General features: G+C 41.0%; 1 protein-coding gene and 1 long non-coding RNA gene across 7 annotated transcripts; one reads left to right on the top strand and one right to left on the bottom strand.

The window, feature by feature from the left end:
- Nucleotides 1–99: 99 nt before the first annotated feature.
- LOC128758640 (V-type proton ATPase 116 kDa subunit a 1-like) lies at nucleotides 100–15,285 on the bottom strand. 6 transcript variants are annotated; one of them, XM_053864812.1, is made up of 22 exons: nucleotides 15,129–15,285; nucleotides 14,171–14,313; nucleotides 14,012–14,090; nucleotides 13,834–13,931; nucleotides 13,617–13,745; nucleotides 13,450–13,532; nucleotides 13,017–13,143; nucleotides 12,753–12,835; nucleotides 12,496–12,589; nucleotides 12,065–12,277; nucleotides 11,854–12,004; nucleotides 11,655–11,794; nucleotides 11,427–11,590; nucleotides 11,252–11,342; nucleotides 11,061–11,179; nucleotides 10,762–10,978; nucleotides 9,995–10,102; nucleotides 8,609–8,716; nucleotides 7,141–7,158; nucleotides 5,237–5,354; nucleotides 4,980–5,151; nucleotides 100–1,148 (listed from the first exon to the last, which is right to left on the bottom strand). In XM_053864812.1, exons 2-22 carry the CDS (start codon nucleotides 14,285–14,287, stop codon nucleotides 1,055–1,057), a joined length of 2,523 nt encoding a protein of 840 aa, XP_053720787.1. In that variant the 5' UTR covers nucleotides 14,288–14,313; nucleotides 15,129–15,285; the 3' UTR covers nucleotides 100–1,054. The 6 variants fall into 6 exon arrangements, with proteins under 6 accessions (XP_053720787.1, XP_053720785.1, XP_053720784.1 ...); XM_053864810.1 differs by having other exon boundaries at nucleotides 8,609–8,803; XM_053864809.1 differs by having other exon boundaries at nucleotides 8,609–8,809.
- LOC128758644 (uncharacterized) lies at nucleotides 10,348–13,104 on the top strand. Its single transcript, XR_008414516.1, has 2 exons — nucleotides 10,348–12,920; nucleotides 13,004–13,104. It is a non-coding gene; the product is annotated as an uncharacterized LOC128758644 (long non-coding RNA).
- Nucleotides 15,286–15,589: the final 304 nt, after the last annotated feature.

Raw genomic sequence — 15,589 nt, forward strand, 5'->3', positions numbered from 1 at the left:
AAAGAAGAAATTGAAAATTATCGTAGGCCAAAACAATTTTAAAATAATTTTCTTCTTTTTTGACTAGGAATGGATTGAAAGACAGAAAAGACACATATGTAGGTTTGACACACATTTTTATTTAGGACTGTTTTTGGGACACAATACGTTTACGTTTTTAAAAATTTGTTATCTGATATTTTGGCACTGAATGTTAGATCCAAATCATTTGGAAAAAAAATCCGGTCCACAAGTGTCAGCGAGTTGTCTGTTGTCTCTGACGTGTTTTTCTTCTCTCTTTGTTACCGTGTTGGGACTAACTTGGTACACAACAAGCCCCTTTTCTTACTCAGCACATCAAATACAGTTATTTCACACAAAATGATCAGAGAGAAATCACAGCACGAGTTGTTACACATTCTCACATCATTCAGATTGTTGTGTGTTGCCACAGGCCTTTTACCCATCAGTTACTGTATATATATTGTCCACATTCTAGTCACATGACTCAGGATTGCCAAACAGTATAACATTGATATGTTTATTTTTCAGGGACACCGCAACCGTTTTTATTAAGGGAGGTAGCAATGCAGTTAAAATCTTGATAAAGCTTTATATTCATAATTTAATATATTGGAGAATACGTCCAAACATAACGCACATTTTCACTGTAGCATATTATATTCTCTACCGTCGTCTGTTCATTTCATTACTTGGAAATATACTCTCCACTGATATGTATTTATTTTTTATAAATATATTTCTTATTATCCCCCATAGTGCTATTATTCTTTTCAATTGCGCCGCACAGTGAAACATCATTTATCAAAGAAAACATTTAAATCTTTCACTCATGCAAATGTAAGCGCATATGATGCAATGATTTCCCACGGTTTATTATTATTTATTATTGATTATTTTGGGTGTACTGTGGTCAAGTTCGACGGGCCAGTTTGCTTCTTGTACTGAGCACATAATACAATATCACAGGTTGCCACTAGGGGGACACAGAGGGTTACAGCTGAATTCATGCACACGGACAAACGGACATGATCGGAGTCTCTGCTCTGCCGCGTCACTCATCGAATCTACCGTCCAGAATGCTCTCGAAAGAGAAGGGGACGAACTTGAAGCCCTGTCCCGAGTAGAACTTGTTCTGGAACTCCACCCTGAAAAACACCACAGCAGAAACACCGTTGGTCACTTATAATGTATGAAGTTCCAATATATCTCTCATTGAATCAACATGGCTCCTCCTACTAGAGTCCTAAATGTCTCAAAAATATGGGAGTAAAAATATATTTTATTGGCCTCTTTTGAACTTTTAGAACATCCTTTGGCTTTGAATGAAAAGAGACACAAAAACTAGGCATTAACTCGGATCATTACTGTGCAAACCAACAATACAGTAGTGAAAGCCTGCAGTGTCGCAGCACCGTGGTGTGGTCTTGGTCAGACAGTGATGAACTGCACAATGAGCTGGATGGCTCTACAGTTGAGAGCTTTTTATTGACTGTAATAAATGATGTGCCTCTGCCTTCGTCGACTTCGACCGAGCCCTCATTTATCAGTTTTAAAATGAATAAATGATGAGGGGCTGGGCTGTGGTGAACAAATTCCTATACAAACCAACAGACCACAAACAATCGCGGGGTCTCAACAGGTGACTAAATTTGCCTTCGAATTTGACGGGCAGCTACTCCTGTTTTATAAGACAATATTCCTCCTCATGACAATCTGTTTCTCTTCAGGGTGGAATCAAAGAGAACATGTGGCAGCTTTGACCTCAAGGCAGGGCACATTCCAGTACAGTAAGTCAGAGAAGAATCCCCCCACACACACACACACAAAAGATTGATATGACTCAACGGTCTTCTAAAATACAGAAGAACACATCTCAGCTGCCTTTGTAGCCCTCCGACGATAATGAGCTGGAATCAAATGATAGACACTCACATGGAGATGAGTTTACACCCCATGACTTTGCAGCAGCATAAAAAGTTCACTGCTGTGCGAGATGTTCTCCTGTGAGCTGCAGCTCAGGAGCCAACATGTGATTATCATTTCCATGTGTGAGGTGGGAGATCAACCCAACAGGTATTTGGTATGTATCTCAGCTGAAGGACGGACAGTGAAATATGAATGCCTTACTTGTCATACGTTAATCTTTGGTCCACAGCAGCACAGGTTACTGATCTCTCTTCACTGTTGTTGCCATAAACTATAGTGGGAATATTCATTATTTCATACAAAGATGAAAGCCATTTTTGAACACGGCCAAAGTCATTTAAGCAGTGAGATCTGTGCAAGTGCACGGTGGGAATTATTTAGAATTCACCTAGCATCAGGACTTATAGTTATAAGGAGTTATACCGCCGACATTCTCACAGAGAGAAAACAGTGAGAGGCCGATAAGGGGAAATCAGAACAGGTGCCCAGGCAAACAGAACTTGTGGGAGGGCATCTTGTTTATTCTTCACAGCAGTGTTCACCAGACGGGGTGGTGGTGGGGATTTTATAGTGAACTAAGTGACACTTAGTTTTAATACATGACTTTTTCTAGACCAGAAGAGGGTATTTCACTCAGCCAAAGGCTTTATATGATATGACTTGGAATGAACCAGAGAAAGCTGAAGCCTATCACAACACCAATCTTGCGATCAATAAAAAATATAATATTGCCATAGATTAATTTTGCTTGAATAATTTGCAGCCAGTCGATTAGAATAAGACCTTGAGTGGCCTTCATTTGATGTGCATTTGACATGCAACTGAATCTAACACCATTCAGATACAGCCAGCGCCTGACATGATTTTAAGTGAGCATGTCTGACAGAAATAAGATCAATGTCATAGACCAGTATAAAATTATGTAAGGGGAGATTCCCAATGGCTTTATTTGAGGAAAGAACACGTCAGTTTGTATTTTGTTAGGCGTGATCTTGGCTCCAAGAAGCAAAGGGAGGTATCCTGGAATGTCTCCGAGCCACGGCAAATATTTTCCCTGCCGGAGCGGCAAGAGGGCAACACTTATGAAGAGGAAAGAAATGAGAGTTTCTTTCTGCTGACTCTCAACACAGCAGTGGAAAAATGCCGTTGCCTAACACACACTCGACTTTCTCTGGAGTGTGTGTCGGTGCAAGTGAGTGTTCAGAAGTCATCAGCACATGTGTGCTAAGAGAGGACACCCCAGGAGCGGGCTCAAGTTGACTGCTATTTGCTGTGAACATGAGTATCTCCATTTGCTCACCTGTGTGAAAAATATCATGTGACTCTTTTTTAACTTTGGCAAAGAGCTGTGGAGCTGACTCACTGATGATGTAGTGAGCTTTACATTTCGTGGTTCCGGGTTTCCATGGCAAATCTCTTGTTGCTGTATGTTTGCCACGGTGGGATGGGACCGACCTTGAAGAAGTGACTACTCTGAACGCTAAAACCTTTCTCACACGGAACATGAGAAAATGCTGAAATGTTTATGGGATACGTCTCCTTCTGAAACCCTCAGAAACATCCTAATATAATTCTTCAAGGCATACATAGGCAGTCCTCTGTGTGACATTCAAGACTCAGATGACTAGAGCCCACGTACTGACTGCCACTCAAAGAAATCCTGCACTATACTGTATACACTGCTATGCCTTCAGGATCTTCACTGCTATACATCTTTCTCTCATATCTTTATAGGAACATCTGCTATTCAAAGCAACTTCCATTTGCAGACGTCCATTTGATGTACAGAATCAGTGAGAAAAGAGTGTTTACATCATGTCTCCTCTCCACGGTAATCACTACAGGAAGCATACAAGTAGCTTAAGAACACTATTCCTTTCATGCAGTAAGAGTGGTGCAATAGCAAAGATGGCATCTGCAAATTTGAATCCAGCAGGCATCCATTGAACAATTTCTGCTATAGGGGTTTTTAGATTTGCTTTAACTTGTCTGTGCTGCATTAAAACAGCGGATCTTTCCACATGATGTAACTGTGACTCAGGTGTCTTGTTTGGCCTATTGTCAAGTCTAACATGCTCAAAACACACATAAAGCAAGAATCGCAGGTATGCACGTGCGTGTTTTTATGATGTGTTGACATTAGTGGTTGTTTTCCCGTGTCTTTTGCTGCCATAATTGTGGCTGTTCGCTGCCTAGACTGGTCAGTATCGATTATAGTGACACAATGGATCGTAGGTACCTGAGTCGAATGGGGGTTTCTTCTACATTAATGTCGGTTCAGTGGTCTACCACTTTATGAGCAGACAAACTGTAAACACCCCACAAAAGCAATAGGAACTGGTCATAATATTTTTTGCAGATTAGGGTGAATATATTAGTAGGGTGAATATATTTGTCTTAAACCACCACTATTGTCACGTGACGCCAGGATGATCCAGGGCAATGGTTAGGACTACATCGACATAAAAGTTGTTTTTATTGACATAGAGCTTAGATCACACATTTTTAAATGAGTTAAGTAGGATCAAAACGCATGACAGTACTATCTTGAGCAATTAAGACTCAACAATAACGCTTCAGCTGAATTCCCTGAAAGAACATGTTACACATGCAACCAAATCCCTGAAGGTTCATCACACTTAGATAAGAGGACATGATGCATTCGTCTCAGCTTTAGTCTGAGAGTACAGCAGAGTACAGGTGGTGCCAGGAGGTGATGGATCTTGAAGACAAGTTTAAAGCCCTCCAGATATAAGTTTTTTGAACCGCTACGGTTCAGGAATGTTCTCAGCTCTTACTCATGTTGATGTTAAAGGTTAGAAAAGCTGCTTGACAAAGCTCTTGGTTCAGGAGGTTAGGAATGATTGAGTGTTCTTTCCATCAAAGTGAGGATTGTGCTCAAGTGCTACCTAACAATTACTGCAACAGTTACAACAATGAATAACAGATACATCAACATTAAGACACACTCATATACAGAGTGTTTGGGGTCTTGTTCTCAGACCAAGATTGTTGCTTGGGTTTTTAGCCAACAAACTAGATGGTCTCACCAGTGCAGACGCAGAGCATGCAGGAAAGCTGACAGGCCCTCCATGATGAGCAGGATGGCAACTGTGAGGGTGGCAAACGCAGCGAAGATGATGGACAAGCCGAAGAAGCCACCTCCACTCCGAGAGGACAGACCCAGGTGCATGACCATGGACCACAGAACCTCAGACAGCTCTGCATTGACACACAAGCAAAACAGTCTTAAGATAACTGTCCCTGTGATATGAACTGAGCGACGGCGTCTGAGCATTGAACTCACGTGCATGAGCAAGACTGAGAGCCCAGAGACGAAGGTAGGACGCCGTGTTGGAGATGCATCCCAGACAGTACTCAATGGTGTGAATGGCCTGGTGCACAGCCACGTCTCCAAAGTCAAACTGTGATGAGACAAGACAGTGCATCACAGTTGAAGTTTTCTATTACATTATGGACCCTTAAAAAATTAAATATAATCTAGGGCTGCAAGGATTAGTTGACATCATCGATAAGGTCGACAACTTAAATTCGCCGACGTCACTGTGTCGTGTAGCTGAGATGTAAACACACACTGGCCGCAGGATGGGCATCGAGAACTGGTTGTTCAAACCCCTTCGACACCATGGTAGAATGATGAATGAGTGTTCCGTGTTTAGTCTGTGAGGCTACGCACTCTCTTGCTAACAGCTAGTGACAATGAAAATAACCGTTAGTTGCAGTCCTAATATAATCGGCAGTTCCAACATACTGCCTCTTTTCATGAGGTGGCACTGGGTTGAAAGAGACACTCACACGGATGGTGAGTACCACGCAGTAATGCTCCACTGAGGAAGAAGAATGCATCACAAAGTTTGAACAGTCATTTGCTAACATGGAATCAATCAGGCTTTTTTTCCTTCTTTATGATGTCCAATAAAGCAGACGTCATAAAAAGTTGATTAGCATCTCTCCCGCATTCTTCCCTGCTGATTCACTTGCTTGTTAAAACGTAATCATGAGGATGAGTGTTATAATTTTTGGATAAATAGCGCTCCAATGTAATAAATAGTAGCACTGCAGACAACCAACCCTCAACGTCCTGCTGCTAACAGCTTCGAAACATTACAACCCACATGTTATTAAAGTGGTGGAGCTCCAAATGGGAATTCTCATATCATCTTGGTACGCAGCTGCTCAGACCTCTGACCTCAGCCTGAGACATCCTTTGTTTCTGCAGGTTCCTTGGATCACACACTATTGGTGGTGTTTGTGTGCAGCCCTAAACATTCTTTCCATCCCACAGCCAGACTCGCCTTCTCTGTATCAAGTGTGCTGGGGCTGAGGGGAAACAAGGGAAATTATTGCTCTTTGCGGATTTTGTTGTGCTTGGCTTGCCTGTGGCCGAGGGCTTCCTCTTTCCATACTTGCCTTTTGTTCTCTGTGCCGTTCAACAGAGTTCATGGAAGTACCACTCATTGTTTCCATTCAAAGGGTCTCCGATGTACGTGGGTAATGAAAACAATACTTGCTAACACGTTGGAGTAGTTAAACAGACGAGGGCATTCATTATGATGGCGGTCACCAAATACGTCAGTTTGGCCCAGTGGGAATAACTGGGATCTCCGATCAGATTGTCCTCGCCACTAACATGACGGACACAAGTATTAAGCCACAAAACCAGCTGCTACAAAGGCGATTCACGGTGGCAGCTCAGTTGAACTATATTCTTATGAGATCTATAACTATTTCCCTATAAACATGCCAGAGGAAAACTGTGATGGAGCTATTTATATTATATAATAGCTATATTTCATATATAATAACATCTTAGTGCTGGTTGTTGTTGCCTTACTTTAGATTTTATAGACGCCACAATCTGGTTTCTCTTTTTCTCGATGAGTCATAAGCTAAGTCTGACTTAAACAGCCCCTGCAGATGTTTTGAATGAGTTGTGAGTTGGCTTCTGCTGTTCATGCCACTTGAGCCTCCTGAAAGGTTTTACGAAAGAAATGATTTGTCCTTCCGATTCCAAAGTGCTTTGTGGAGTGCTTTTGATTAAGTAGCATGACTTGAATTCATCACAATAACTTTCTATTGATAAGACATGCCACAGTTTCAGCTACTTTAGTTAGTACTGCATGGTCGAGTTAGCGGTAACAAACAACTGCATTTACAATGAAGAAAAGGTCACCAAACACTGATACTTACCGGCTCCTCCTCTGAGTGCTTGAAAATAACAAATATTCAAAGGTTAGTGGAAAATATAATGCTCGTGTATAAGATTAAAAACATGTTCTCATGTTAGCGGTTAAAACTGCTAGTTTTGCATTGGACATTTCCACTGCTAGATGTGGAAGGATGCAGGGAAACACAGTGTACAAGTATAAAGGCAGTTGTGGAGGAGCAGAAGTCGCCTTTAAACATCAACTGATATCATTAGCTTTTATGCAGAAGCACTTCATGTACAGTATTTTCCTCAAATGACACTCAAACACATGTGGCCATGGGAAAGTTACTTCAGTAGTAAATCACCATTAATCATTTGCAGAGACTACATTACATTTCGGAAGGCTTGTTAGTATTAAGAGTAAACAGACACGATGATGAAACAATTTATTCTTGTAGTGTTGTTTATCAACCAGACAAGAAAAGAAGAGAAAGCCTATGGTATATATGGATCCAGTATTAAAATGTTAACAGCCCCTGGCTGCATCCCAAGTTATGTAACACTGGCATTCTTGTCTCTGAGAAAACTGTCTGTGGAACATCTTAGTTTTGGAAGCTATATCAGTTATGTAACATGTTATCATCATAGAAGAACTTATCACGGAGGAGACACCAGACACTGACTAGTGCTGTTTACACAGAGTGGTCTTAGTTCAAGATACCTGACTGACTTCCAGTCAAATTCATCATATTCACTTGTCAAGCACAACCCTTCCTCTCTGTACATCTCCGTTAGTCACCTGACTTCATAAAACAACTCATGCTAGGATTTTTCGTGGCCTTGACAAAGACTTTGGTGAGAGGTGTTCAAGATTAGCAGGGTAAAATGCAGCTTTTAAACTGAGCAATGCTGTTTTATGTTCTGCCTTATGTATAATATAATTTATATTTATAGATTATTATGTTATATACATTCATTTACTTTTTTCACTACTTTTATGTTGGCCTAATTGTCTTCATTTAATATTTAAACAGGACTTTTTTTCCAGAGAGCAGTTTACAGTGAAAAGTTTATTTTTTAATTCTAGCATACATTCTTTTTCTTTTATTTAAAACAGATTTCTATCAAGATATTACTTTAAGTATGACACCTTTATTGTTTTTATTGTCTTTTTTTTGCCGAATGGACTTTATACACATATCATTTCAAAAATAATTTTAGTTAATTAAAATGTTTTGGCAATTACAAACTTGCCTGCCATACCAAACCTTTTTCCGGCCTAAAATGTCCGTTAATAACGATTCTCAAACGGAATTATTGAATTATTATTGAGTGTCTTTTTTTGAGTTTTTGTTTTGGGCTGGGGGCCTTTTGGATTGAGCTTTCTACCTTGCAACCCCAATGGGAAGAGTGAAGTCCAGTGTTACGCAGGTCTCTTCTGCTCATTGACAAGTGAAGAGTGATGGCCGACAAATGAGAGTAGTGGTAGAACCCAAGTAATGGTCTCACCTCCTCCCCTTCCTCAGAGTGCTGGGAGAGCTGGTCGTGGTCCATGATGCCAGCCTCGTCCTCTGTGGGCCCATTCCCCACACGCACCCCTCCAAACTTCTGCGTGCCCTGTTGGGTGAGTCCGGTGCATGATGAGGACACGTCTGTTTTCCCTAAAGACTGCTCTAGACTCTCTGCTGGGGTTTCTTGCCTCATCTGTGACTAGATACAAAAGCCACAAGAGGAGTGTCTAGCTTAAAGCAAGCCTTAGGTTCCATCGCTCCTCCAAATCATCACGCTTTCAAGAATGCATATCCGAGTATGATTTGGTTAGCTGCCATCCAACGGCATAAAATAACGCATGTCAAACAGCATATAGCAATCACCTCACTGGTTGAATAAACTACAATGTAGCATTTGTCTTCACAAGATTTCAATTTTAAGCGCTAAAAGTGGTCTATATCTAATAATATATCAGGTGTCATACTTTCTCCACATCGTTTCTTTAAAAGCTGAGTCTTGTTCTTATGCAAATCTGCTTGGATTTTAAAACACATTGGAAAAGGTGAGCATTTGATCAACTAATTTTATTTCTTTTTTTTTATTTCGCTGCCACATTTTGTTCTGCTTTGTATTGTAATTCTTACTAGTTTGATTTTTTTTAAATGTCATACAATTTATTTGCATTTTCTGTTTGGATAGTGTTAAAATGTGATCTAGCAAGGTCACGGTCCAAAAATGCTTTTTTGCCCCTTTTTTAAGCATTTGCCACAGAATGAGATTCTTTTATTATATTATTATATTACATTATTATTATGATACAAAAACATTGATACTGACAGAACAGCTCTTTTTTTTCTATCTAAATGAAGACTAAGTAAAAAAGATAAGATAACAGTTTTGCATTATTGATTACATACCGCTGTCAGGCCAGTGTTTATCTGTTGCTCTGCTTTGCCAGGGAGTGTAATAATCCAATTTTGTGTTCAGATTACCCTCCAAATAAAAATGTACTAAACATATTATTTTTACATCTTTTATGGTAAATTGTTGGAGGTAATAACAATGCTATGATATGCTAACATGAAGTGTAAACAAATGGTGGACTAGCTTCACTTAAAAATGATCAATAATCATTGGTGTACATTTAACACATTTTAGTTTTAAACAACCAGAGAGTTGATACACTATAACCGAGTCATTCCTGTGTCTTTCATGACACAGCTTACGCGCACAGGAATTTAGTATTTGTTTCTCCTAAGGCAGGCTTTAAGCTTATTTCATGGCAAAGCAAGCAACATCATTATGCAAAACAGTCAAGTTTATGATGAATTGGTCATGAAAATGTCATTATTGTGTAAACAGGAAATCTCGCAGAACGTTAGAGGTGGGTTCTCGGTCACATACCAGATGCGTCTTCCACAAGTGCTGGCGCCGCAGCACCATAGTTTTCACAACCAGCATACAGGGAACACATGCAAGGGCTATCAGGACCAGCAAAACCTGGATCCCCATCTACAGATTTAAATAGAGAACTGTTAATGACATAAAGAGAGAAGAAACAGTTTCATAAATAGACTATAGTAGTCTAGTTAAACATTAGGCAACCGAATTAAAACAAAATAGTTTTATCATACCAATATCACCACAATGTCCTTCACTTTCATGCTGTAAATATGCACACTCATACTTAGTGTCCCATCCTGTATCATCTACAAAAAGCAGTGGGACAACTGTTGCTTTTGGGTCTCCATATTTTAAGTTGGGTGTTCTGATAGTTCAGTCTTGATGTCTGCCTAAAAGCACTCTCACATCTTAAAACCACCCAGTTAAGTAGCCAGAAAAATTCTGGAATGTCGCCTGTAAAAAGAGGTGCTTGAAGGCGGCCAGTCAGATAAAACTATGAAAGAGGCACATTCATTTTTTTAATTAAATGACTGACACATGTAACATTTATTTTCATGAAAGAGATTCCTTATTGGGTGTCATGAGTTGCTGAGCCCAAGACGGGAGTTTTCCACTGACTTTTTTCACCAACAAACCAAGTGAAACTCGTCGTCATTTGAAATAATCTGCATTTTAATAAATGTACTCAGACTAAGTGTTTCACATCACTTGGTAAGACGTTTCTCTCAGTCAGGGTTATGACATTAAGGTTGAAGGAAATACAGCACCTGTCCACTGTAGAGGGGCTTTGTTGTGGGATCACTGTAGTTGAAGAGACACATGTTGATGAAGTGAATGAGAAGACTCGGGGCATCCTTGGAGGTGAAGGCATCATAGGCGGTCCACTTGTAGAAGACCAGTAAGACTAGGTAGCCGAAAAGGCTGGACATGAAAACAATCTCAGGGATGAAACCCAGGAAGATGTTGAGGGGCTTCTTGAAGTACCTGCAGTGTTGTAAAATCCAGTTTTGCATCACTTCTTTTACAAATATTTCGGTATATACAGTATGTGAAGGATGTAAATTACAGGTGGTTGAAGAGACTCAGGGACACTCCAAAGATCATGTGGATCACGCCAAGGATGACAGACATTTTCATCTTGAAGGAGTTAAGAAAGGTCAGCTTGTTTGTCGCCACATTCCAGATCTGTATTGGGTTTGAGAGATTAAGGTATCAGTGACTGTTGTTGTTGTTGAGAAGTGCTGATTCATTGTTTACCGGGTCAATTCCCAGTGGATACGGTCCGTTGAACACACCAGGGATGGCAGGATCTAACTGAAGCACTGCATTTGAATCAAGTGTCTCGAACCTTGAAGCACCAATAAGACATTTCATTCAATATATTGAATGAGTTAAAAAGAAAAACAGTTAAGGATATACGACGTCAACTTACGACCAGTTCGCTCCTTTGGCTCCAAACATGGGCCTGACGCTCCACCCGGAGCCAAACATGTTGAGTGATTTGGAGAAGCAGTCATTATAAATCAGGCCAGTGTACATGGAGAAGACTCCCATCAGCAGGATAATGTAGCGACCAGCAAACACCATATTGAACATCTGCAGACAAAAGTAAGATGTCAGAATGTCTTTTTAAAAAAGTAACTGTCAATAATAATAATACCTCATTGTCACTCTTCTGGGCGAGAAGACGGCTCTCGCGGATGACCAGGTAGAGGGCAGCACAGGTCATCAGCAGGCCATGACCCATGTCCCCGAACATCACGGCAAACAGGAAGGGGAAGGTGATGATGGTGTACGGAGCTGAGAAATGAGCATCAGTTACCACAGATGTGTGAATAGCAGCAAAAATCTGTAGTTACCTGGATTAATTTCACGATAGTTTCCAATGCCATAAGCATCAACAATGTTCTGAAAGCCTGATGTGAATTTGTTAGTCTTGTTAAAAGTGGGCGGAGTCTGTTTGGTCTGCATCCTGTTGAGGATGGATGGGACTGTCGACCCGCTCCTCTCCTGTCAATCAAAGCCCCTTTCAGAACACTCACAAAACAGATATCAGCTGCTTCCTCTTACCGTCCCCCGGCGTAGAGCAAACTGAATAGAGTCCAGGTCGGAGACTGGACACCAGACCTCGGCGATGAGACACTTCTGGGTGACGTCAATGTTGCAGAGGTTGAGGGTGTGGTAGATGGCCTTCATCTTCCTCACCTTGATGAACCAAACCCTCATGGTCTTGGAGGCTGCTTGCAGCACTCTTTGCCGGTGGTCCTCCGTCTGGTTCAGGACCTGGAGAGTTTTTGTGACTTGGTTAATGGCCTGGATGTCACTTTTACATTTGTTTAATACGATACAAGTCACAGAATCTCTGTAACTCAGATAATGATAAAGACGCCACACTAGTGTGGATTCAAGGGAAATTGCAAAGTACTGCCAAATAGCTGAAAGCTGGAAAACTATATGATGAATCTCACCAGTCGGATAAATTATTATGATGTAACACTTACCATTTGAAGATCATCAATACGACTATTGACCCCAGCCAGCATCTCTTTTCTTTCCTGGGGGGTCTCTGGACAGGGATACAGGGAAGCCCGGAACCTATATGAAAAAATAGCATCACAAAAACATCATTATGTCACTAATAACATTAACATCATTTTCAAAATCATAGATAATTGCATATCATAAGAGTCTAATAATATGTAAAATGAAATTGAATGCTTTCAACAAAGTCCATCAAAACCCTGGATAGGATAATCACCCTTCACAGATCTTCTTCACCCTGTTCTTCAGCTGGTCACCTTGGAAGAAAATAATGAAGACCGACTTGTGGACCTGGTCGCCCTGTTGGAGAAAAGACAACTGTGAGTGTACTCGATTCAAGTTTCCCACAGAATCAACTACGATGCCCAGCAGCCCGTGCACTGCAGTTAGTAGGGCTTTTCTACCTCAGAGTTGTATTTGCAGCAGTGTATTTGCTCTACTGATGAACTTATTATGCCATTATTGCAGGTAAGATGCTGACCGTGGTTGGGTCCTCCAGTGGGTCTTCAATCTCAGCCTTCCGGAGAAACACATTTCCACGACACACTCTCCACAACATCCTCTCAAAAGTAGGAATCCTTTCGCGGCTGATCACACCAGCCACAAACCTGCATCACAAAAACATATGTAGTGTTGTATTTTTCATCTTGGTGCTACATCATAACTAGAACACAAATGTATCTCTCAATCTGGTCATTGGTCTCTCACCATGCCACCCAGCAGGACTCTGGTGGACAACTGTGATCTATTTAGCGACAGTTCTTTACTATGACTGGAGGTTACTGGAGGTACATAAAAATAAGACATTTAAAGGCTACTCCATTGTCTTCTAGCTGAACTCTGTTTTTTAAAAGATGGGACAGAGAACATATTGCAACTCAGAAGTTTGAGTTAAGAACTATAAAATTCCTCACCCCAGCCTGAGAGGAGCCCCTCGTCCTCCTTCATTGCCCTCCATGAGTGCTGACGATTCTTCCAAAAGGTTGGGATCTTCCATCTACAAAAGAGAACGCCAACGTTTACAATTCCCGCAGAATGAGTTAATACCGAACATTGATCTTTCCAAAAAGAAGTTAAGAACCTCATCAAAAAACTGCTGCGTACGACGAAGAATGTGTTTGAGTTCTGTCAGCTCTAAGAAGTTCTTCTTCAAGGCTTCCTGGTTAGTGTTGATTTCCTTCAATTCATTCTCCAGCTTCTCAAAGGTTGCCTGAAAAACAAGATCTAAAAGTCTCGGAACAGGACTCAAATTCTCAAACAACTTTTGCTCGAAACCTAGACAATCTTGTAGTTGATACCTCCAAATCGATCATGTCTCTTGGAAAAGGAACCTCAGGGTTTTCACCCGTATCAACAGTTGGGATGTTTGCCTTCTTGATTTCCTTTTCCACAAACCCTGGTATACACAGTGAAAACAGTATCTCACGCAAACAGAAAACCTCTGACTGTTCTTTTTCAGCTGGCCTCAATACTCACTCAGTTTTCTGTCCATCTCCTCACATCTGCGCACTTCATTGACAAATTTCCGTTGAAACACATTCACATCTGGATTGAGCTGCAGACAGAGTAAAAAACAATAGGACTATAAACAAAAATCCATTGTATTTAGATTGCAGATCCCTCCACTGTACTTACATCTCTAAACTGGACCATCCCCAGTTCTCCCAGTTCACTGACGCAGCAGTAGGCAGCCTCTGACTGGAGGAACAGCTGCGCCAGGGTCATCTCCTCACTCCTGAACAGCTCCCCCATGGTGGCTCAGTCACCTCGACTCAATTCTAGAAATAATGATTCGCAGAAGTCCAGTTAAAATTATTAAATTAAACAATGATCTCAGCACATTTACTGTACTAGATTTAGGCAACTGGTCAATAAATCTCTTCAAGGACAATTATAGGTTCATTTTTGGAAATTTAAACAACACTGCAATGATGGGTTGATGAGCAATATAGCACTGTCTTCTAGATCTTCTGGATCTGCAGCAACGAGAGGGCAAACCATCTTCACTACGTAGATTCACGAGGATTGTATTCCATCGTACATGACGGCCTCGGTGGCGTGTGTGAGCCTGCTTGTCAGCATCCTCCCTCCCTGCTCGCCCTTCAGCTCAAACACAAGGACGCCATGACAGTGATGGAGGCCCCGCCCACCCTTCTGTCCCTACCTGCTGTGTCCAGCTCACGCACATCCGACCCATATTTGATCTGAATCGATGCGAAATTTCTTAACATTCTTAAAATATATATTCGTGTCATGGTCGTGATATTTACGCAGATTCCATGCACCAGACCAGGTCGCTTTTGTGGCCCACATCATGCATGTCGTGACTGACGCGATACTGATTTTAGGAATCATGCGATTGTCATTATCAAAATGCCAAACTACACTGTCGACGAAAAAATGAAAACAAAATGAACGTACTTATGATACTGATATTGCGTCCTCACTGTCAACATGTCGGTGACCTAGCTCTATTATATAATTTATATCACGTCCTCAAAGGAAATCTTCCCAAATATAACCGTGTCTAATACAAGTGCGTTTATATTTAACAACACTGTGCAGCACAATAGGAAATGTTTCGCTTACTCACCGATGAAATGGATGGCCTGTGCGTCGGGATGACGGATGCTGCGGTACGAAATCAAACGTTAAGTCAAACGTAATCTTAAACGGAAATACTAGCCAGGCTTGAGCAGACCCACAAAATAAATGCCGATCCAATTAGAGATTGAAAGCTGAAAACATATTTGTCTTCCGCACAAATGATGCTTGTAATCGGTTTGTGTTTTTACACTATTATTTTGGTACTTTGAAAGGCTCATTTTATTTATTTAGCCTATTTAAGTAAGCATTTATAGCGTCACTTAGCAACTACTACTTCCGCCCCTTTGACACGTGACACAGGGCTGCGTCCATACGACTGCAGGCAATATGGTCACATGACCTGATGCAACCTTATCGGTTGGCTAATCCTGGAGTTCATGTCAATTCGGTTATTCTTCATATTAATATGACAATAATGTAATAATTAATTGGCGATCAAGTTAGTTT

The sequence above is a fragment of the Synchiropus splendidus genome, chromosome 5, assembly GCF_027744825.2.
Source record: "Synchiropus splendidus isolate RoL2022-P1 chromosome 5, RoL_Sspl_1.0, whole genome shotgun sequence".
In the NCBI taxonomy this organism is placed as follows: Eukaryota; Metazoa; Chordata; class Actinopteri; order Syngnathiformes; family Callionymidae; genus Synchiropus; species Synchiropus splendidus.